General features: G+C 34.4%; 1 protein-coding gene across 1 annotated transcript; it reads right to left on the bottom strand.

Moving 5' to 3' along the window:
• Positions 1-203: 203 nt before the first annotated feature.
• On the bottom strand, positions 204-6,544 carry LOC137820269 (autophagy-related protein 18f-like). The gene is made up of 8 exons (XM_068624254.1): positions 5,529-6,544; positions 3,394-3,858; positions 2,885-3,316; positions 2,316-2,549; positions 1,406-2,200; positions 1,134-1,303; positions 573-935; positions 204-391 (listed from the first exon to the last, which is right to left on the bottom strand). Exons 1-7 carry the CDS (start codon positions 5,847-5,849, stop codon positions 575-577), a joined length of 2,778 nt encoding a protein of 925 aa, XP_068480355.1. The 5' UTR covers positions 5,850-6,544; the 3' UTR covers positions 204-391; positions 573-574.
• Positions 6,545-7,062: the final 518 nt, after the last annotated feature.

Here is a 7,062-nt window from a genome sequence, read left to right as displayed (position 1 = left end):
GTAACAGAAACCAATCCACACAACTATCTTATAAAAAACCAATGTAATTAAATAGAATGAAAGGCAAAAGATAAGATACAAGGTGGTGCTATTATTTACACTGGATATTACAACTGAATTGAATCCTTAGTAGAAGTGTAAAGTGGTAGAATATAGAAGCATCCTTACTTTCTTTACACATTCATTCTATTAAGAAAACTAAATCCATCAAAGCTAATTATTTATTATATGAATTTATCTGTTATTTACAAAGTCAACTGAAGAATCCCAATGTAATATCCACATTTTGGTATAGCAGTCAAGCCCTTACAACTCAAACTTCTCTATACCTCTTCAACTATAACCAACAAAGTTAACAGCCCCCGGTGCGAAATGAAAGAATATTTCATGCCTATGAAAAGAAAGAAAATTACATTCAATTATTAGCAACCATAGCTCAATTACACATATAAACAGCCAGACTATTGGTCAGTAATATCACAAATATTTGATCGATTTAGTAAATCAATTTAATTATGTCAGAAACTAATGTTTTGACAAATCTATATCAGAAATTAAAATATAACTACTACCTTCAATCAAAATCCCCTTCTTTTTCTTCATGGGGATTCTCCAGTTTCAGGCCTTTTCTGTCACTATTTACAAACATGTGATGAACATCCATCTCTATGTGCCCTCTTCTATTATTTACAGTCTCTGGCCTAGTATCTGGTTTAAGGGTGTTATTGTTATTTACAAGACCCTCTGCTTCTGCTGGAATCGAACCCTCATCCCACTCATTTCCTTCAAAGCCACCATTAAATTCAGCAATATTTCCACCAGAATTAGTCATACAACCAGGAGATCTACTCCCTGGTGAAATCCTTCCCTTTTCAAACAACTTAGAATTTTGATGCAAAAATGGTGCATTCAACTTGTTTTCCACAGCAGGAGTCCTGTAAGAAAATATTTTTTTCATTTATATAAGTAAACTGTCTCCTTGAATGCAGAGAGTTAATGGAAAAACAATAGAAGCTTTTGAAAGTGAGGAAATGTCATTACAACCAAATAATAAAGAGCACGCAATATCCACAGCCCAAACCTTTTGGCCTACCTAATAATAACTAACAAGTAGACTAATTAGTCAATCGAACCTTGTATATTGAAATTTTGAAGTCTGAATAAAGTCAAGAATTGGAACCAAGTCTTTCAACCTAGCTTCTATCACGCGAGTCGGGATCTTTTCAATCTCAAATTCCCCTCCAGAAGCAGCCTTTTCATCCATCATCAAAGTATCCTCTTTAGCCACTGAATGAAAATATATCTGGTCGGAAACAGAATCACATGTTTAAATGTCAAACTTTCAAGCATTATAATGTTTTAAAAACATTAAAAAATTGCATTCTCAAGTTTTAAGATAACACACCTCAGTCTTTGCCCACAATGGTGTCTTAGCTTCATGCATTTGCAGTTCAGCTTCTGAAATATACAAATGATGTTCTTTCTCAGAACATGAATTTAATTTCACAGATACATTCTTCATTTTAGGGCTGATGATATTATCTTTTACGTCCTCCGAATATACTTTATCGATGTCTGAAACTCCATTGTCTCCATAAATGTCGATATTTTCTTCTCCCTCTCTCCAACTATATCTTCGATTTATATTCCACTTCTTGATAGGCTCAACAACTACTCTTGCATCAGTCAGAGGGGCAGACTCATGTGCAGGCACTAATCCAGAAACAACACCTGAATCTTGACAGTTAATTGTCTGCAGAGCATATTGTATCATTGAACCTGTGGATGTAAAGACAAATAGATGATACTTTTCCTTGGAATAGTTCCCATTAACGTCCAAGGTACTTCTGCCTTCAAAATTATGGAAAGAAGAAGCAATAGCCCCAGAAGCAGCACCAGTTACCGTGCTTCTCCATCCATTAGATCCATTCCTAATTCTGCTTACAGCAGAGAGTGTGATCGGAGGACCAGCAGCACAGAAGCTCTGCCGTTTACAAATTTCTACAGCTGAACTACGAGGCCAATGAACTGCTTGATTAGGCATAACATTCAAACCATCTTTTTCTGTTAAACTATTGTCACATGACAGAATATTTACAGGTCCTCCTTGAGGATTTATAGCAAACAGATGGCTAGTGCCCCTTGAGGAACTAATCATAATCCACCTGGTATCAATGCTAAAACTAATATCTTGAATAACCTGAAAAGTCAAACACAGATTTAGAAAAGGTCTCGACCACTTATTGATGCATTTTGAAAATAAAAAATGAACAAGTATTATTCCAAAGAAAGACTGGGCAGGAAGATGAACTCACTGCATTTGTCAAGCCTCGTTGCAGCCTGTAGAGATGAACATAAGAAGGGGCAGCATCAGATGCAGACACTGTCTCATATCCAGGCATTATCTTAAAAACATTAATGTTATGCCCCTGAACAGAAGCAGTCACTAAGATGGTCCCACTAGGATCAAAGCATAAAGCTGAAATGGAACTCTTGTGGGCTTGAAATTGGGCAACGACATTTTTACTGACTATATCTCTTACAATGACCTGAAAGAGAATAATAAGTTATGATAGTAAAATAAAAATATTAACAGTATTAGCATCAGTTGCCATATTGTACAAGAGTAACCAAGACCAAAATATACATGCAAGAATCCAACTTGAGATGATACACAGTGCAAAACTCTTGAGCAATTGAAAAATTGTACTAGACTGTCATTTTCAGAACGACAACTATGTTTGCAACAGTATTTGAGCCAATAGTAAGGAAAGACCAGGTGTGTACAACCAAAGACAGGGAAGATGCTGTCATAGAAGATAATCAAGCACATATGTGTAGAATTACAAGTGAATGAAAAATTATTACAAAGAACCATTATTACCATCCCAACACTTTCCACATCTGTTGAATGGCCATGAATGATTCCATTTCCTTTTGTGCTAGAATTTACAGATTGTATAGAACCACTGTTATCTGGGAGAAGTTCTGAGCAGTAACCAGAAAGCTTCTTGTACCCCATATCTCCAAGGGTCACAATCCCAGCAGCAAGATGCTTGCTAGACTCTTTGGCATAGTGTGCAACCAAGCTCCCATTTGAAGAAAAACCAGGAAAGCTTGCAGAAGGTGTCAAATGGTGTGGACTGACACGCCCAGAAGAGGCTATTACAGCAGGACTTCCACTATAGGCCAGCCATCTAGGACCCACTGCCAGTGGTCCAAATCCAATGCCTCCCGAACCAGGATAACTCATTGCTATAGGATTGGTATGTAAAATATACTCCCTTACTAAAGTTGTGGGAGAAAAACAGTGTATCTGCAAAATAAAGATACCATTAAACATTAGAGTAAAACAAATTTAGAGGAACTTAACATAGATATTAGAAAGTGTACCTGGGTGGAAAGAGAAACAGCAACTACTCGAGAACTACATCTTACAGAATAAACAACTGATCTAAAGTTTAGTGTATGAATATATGATTGAGACCTCATAGAATAAAATTGAACAGTAGTTGGCAGATAGTTTCCATTCACTTGGTCATGGTGGTTTAAAGTGCCCCCATTGCAAGTGGCAACCAAACCCTCACGTATATTGCCTCCTCCTGCCAAGAAATCATTCACACATACAGCCAACAATGGACGCTTGTCTACAAACTTGTCCTCCAGTTTCTTCAATACAGTTGGACTTGGTACCATTTGCATAAAAGAAACAGGGCCATCGTTTCTGGAAACTAGGTCACAGACATTATTTGAATCATCAACATCCAAAACCTGGAAGCCAGACCAATAGCCTAGAAGAAGTACTTGTCTAATAACTTCTCCCTGGCCCTCTAATGTGTCAAACCCAGCCCAAATAACCTATACATATTTGGAAGTAATTGAAAATTGTCACCTCAATCTTAACACCAAATTGAAATATGTAACAAAGAAAAAAGAAAAATAATGTACCAAATTTCAATATTAAATAAGTAACTAAGCAAACAGAAATCAGAGCCAAAAGCATGAAAGGGCAGATAAGAAAATCATATATAGAATACGTCCCTCCTAAACAAACATCCATTTAACATAAGGAAATAAATATATGAAATATAAGAATAGGTGGCACCATTTATACAATGGCAAAAGATTAAAAGGCCCAATAGTTCCAAAACATAAGGATACTTGGTAAATAATAAATTACATAAGAACATTAAATCTATCACACAATACTACCAAAAAGTCCAGCTTTGTTATTTTTACTTCAGAAACTGTCACATTAGAAAGAACTCATGGGTGCATTTGATGGATGTTCAGCGACATCACACACAGAACAGAACAGTACATTTAGTTGAGTAAAAGCACTATGTCTAGTATCTGATGGTTGATGCACAAAACAGTGGAGCTAAATTCTTACAGTGATACTATGCTACAATTTAACATTGCTAGAGTACAGATCTCATATCTGTAATGAGGTTTCTTTGGTAGAACAGCTAATTTGGAATAAATATTACGCATTTCACTATTTGGTGTATAGCTCATGGTCCTCTAGAGGGTTTTTTTCCAACAGATTGTGCAGCTTAGATCCCTTTGTGTTTTTTCCTCCATATTGGTCCACTTATAAGTTAGGGAGAATCCCTAGTCAACAAATTTCATTGTAATGTTTTCCTCTCTTAATTAATTTCTTCTATTAGAAAGCAAAAAAAAAAATATATACCAATTGGATGCCTCTTTCCAATAAATAACCCACTCCTTGATAAGAAAATTCATAAAACCTGATTAGCAAAATACACTTTATGTTTCTTTCTTAATAAAACCTATTCTAAATTTCATCTTTTAAGACATTCTGTTTGACTGGGGGTTGCTATTGAATGAACATTGCAAGCATGCTCAAGAACTTTACAAACTAGAGGCCATATACCCCAACAAGTGCACTCCTGCTGACCTACTGGGATAAATGATGACATCCTCATTGCCATAAGAAATTGCACATATAGATGTTCAATTATTAAAAGAACGTACACGACACTTCTATATGTGAAAACTAGCATGCAACAAATTCAAAATAATAATTATTACTAAAGGAACTGAAAAAAAAATCATAGTCATCACTCATCGTATCTAAAGTATAAATATCTATTCTGTACAGTGCAAGTTTGCACTTCAAAGAGTAAAACTCAAATGGTAAGAGAATCCAATCTGACAATCAGGTGCTTGTATTTTAAAATATCTAATCCGTTAATTCTCCCATATTTAACTTCAAACTCTACCCTGTACACCTTGCATCTGACATGAGATCCTCCCAAGAATGAACTAACAGTAACAACAATTACTCCTCAACTTGAATTGCATAAACTATGTTTGGGAAAACCAAATCCAATTGGACAAGATAGAATGAGCAATAAAAGCAAATAATTAATCTAATTCCAATCCACAAATATCTTATGTCATGAATACAAGGAAGCAAGCTGCAATTCATAAAATTGACAGCCATGATGAGCAAGCAAGTTACTATTTTCTAGTTCCACAAGTTATAGGTCACTCATACATACCCGATCACGGTCAGCAACATCATGCTTATCCAAAATCGATGATGCAAAAGAGGCAGCAGCTGACCGAGCAACGGTAGAAGCACCAGATGAAACAATCTTCAGGTAACCAGAGAAAGTACGAAAGGAGCCGGGAATAAAGCCATTGCTGTTGGTTTTACCACCAGTACCAGCAGCAACACCTCCATGAAGAAGGTGCCGTTGTTTCTGGCCATCATTTCTACTCATCCCCAAAACCAAAGAGATGAAAATAACAGCTATCCACAAACACAACAACAAAAGGGTCACCACTGATTCTTCAAATCCACCCTTAAATTCAATCATCACACCCTTCCTCCACCATCAAGAACCAAAACAAAAAGATCCTCTTTTTGAAAAAATAAGGCAAAAATCAGTTTTTTTTTAACAGATAGATATCCTTAACCTCGCCGAAACAATCCAAATCACAACCACCAGAAAACAAAACTTGCCTCCAAAATATTTCCCCTTCTCCGCGTTTTTTCCCTCGAAACAAAAACACCGAAAAAAACACAACGACAACTAGGGAAACGTTTGGGCAAGACAGAAATTGAAAAATTAAAAACAAAAAGAACAAATTTCAAATTTTTTCCCTTTTTTTCTAACTTTGACTGCAACCCACGAAAATATTAAAAAGTAAAATTCACGGGTTAAGTTACAAATTAAGGATAATGATAAGTATTCCTTATTATCACGAATGAAATAATGATACAAATAGTGGGAAAATAATATGGAATTATTAGTATTAATTAATTAAAAAATATGAGTGACTATTTACTTATACTTGAGAAGATTGATTGCTGATTAAAGCAATGAAAGATAGATAGAATTCGAAAATGAGAATTTAGGGTTTTGGAAAGGAAACCCGGAAATCGCCTGAAAACAGGGAGAGATCAGAGGACAGAGGAAAAAAACAGAAAGGTAGAGGAGAGAGAAAAACAGGATAACAAGGAGCCAAAATTAGATAAAAAAAAATGCATAAATAAAAAGGAACTCCATTCATGGGTTTACGTGTGTCCCTCTCTTTTTCTTTCTTTCCAATATCTCTAATCTTTTTTAATTAAAGATGTTCTTTTTAATTTATCCTGTATATGATCCATTGATGTTAAATTTATAATTTTATATTATAATAACTTGTAATAAATTTTATAAAAATATTTATTGATAAACACATCAGTATAGTTTTATTAAATATAAGTCTATAAAATTCAAAAAACTTATAAGAAAAAAATAAACCACAGATATAAGATAATCAATGTGATTAAGAAAAGTAGGATTGGGAAAAAAAAATATAAACAAACTAAACTATTTTTAATATAATATTTAGAAACTGCATTGAATTTTAATAAATTTCCAAATCTGAAACTGAATTTAGTTTAAATTAAAATAAATGTATTTTTCTTCTCTTCTTTCATAATTTTATTTTCAGTTTAGGATTATATGGTTATAGGAGGAAATATACATAAATCTACAAATGCTTCAAAATCTTTTCAGTTACTTCTATAAAAAGCTTTCATGT

The sequence above is a fragment of the Phaseolus vulgaris genome, chromosome 11 (genome assembly GCF_000499845.2).
Source record: "Phaseolus vulgaris cultivar G19833 chromosome 11, P. vulgaris v2.0, whole genome shotgun sequence".
In the NCBI taxonomy this organism is placed as follows: domain Eukaryota; kingdom Viridiplantae; phylum Streptophyta; class Magnoliopsida; order Fabales; family Fabaceae; genus Phaseolus; species Phaseolus vulgaris.
Note: the sequence above shows the minus strand (reverse complement) of the source record. Positions and strands in the feature narration are given on the sequence as shown.

Bases quoted from the DNA above. Each gene is read 5' to 3' on its own strand.
- LOC137820269 (XM_068624254.1), bottom strand. From the start codon at position 5,849: ATGATTGAATTTAAGGGTGGATTTGAAGAATCAGTGGTGACCCTTTTG. The intron at 3,859-5,528 runs GTATGTATGAGT...AAATATGTATAG, and splicing joins ATGTTGCTGACCGTGATCGG to GTTATTTGGGCTGGGTTTGA. The intron at 2,201-2,315 runs GTGAGTTCATCT...TTGACTTTTCAG, and splicing joins AACGAGGCTTGACAAATGCA to GTTATTCAAGATATTAGTTT.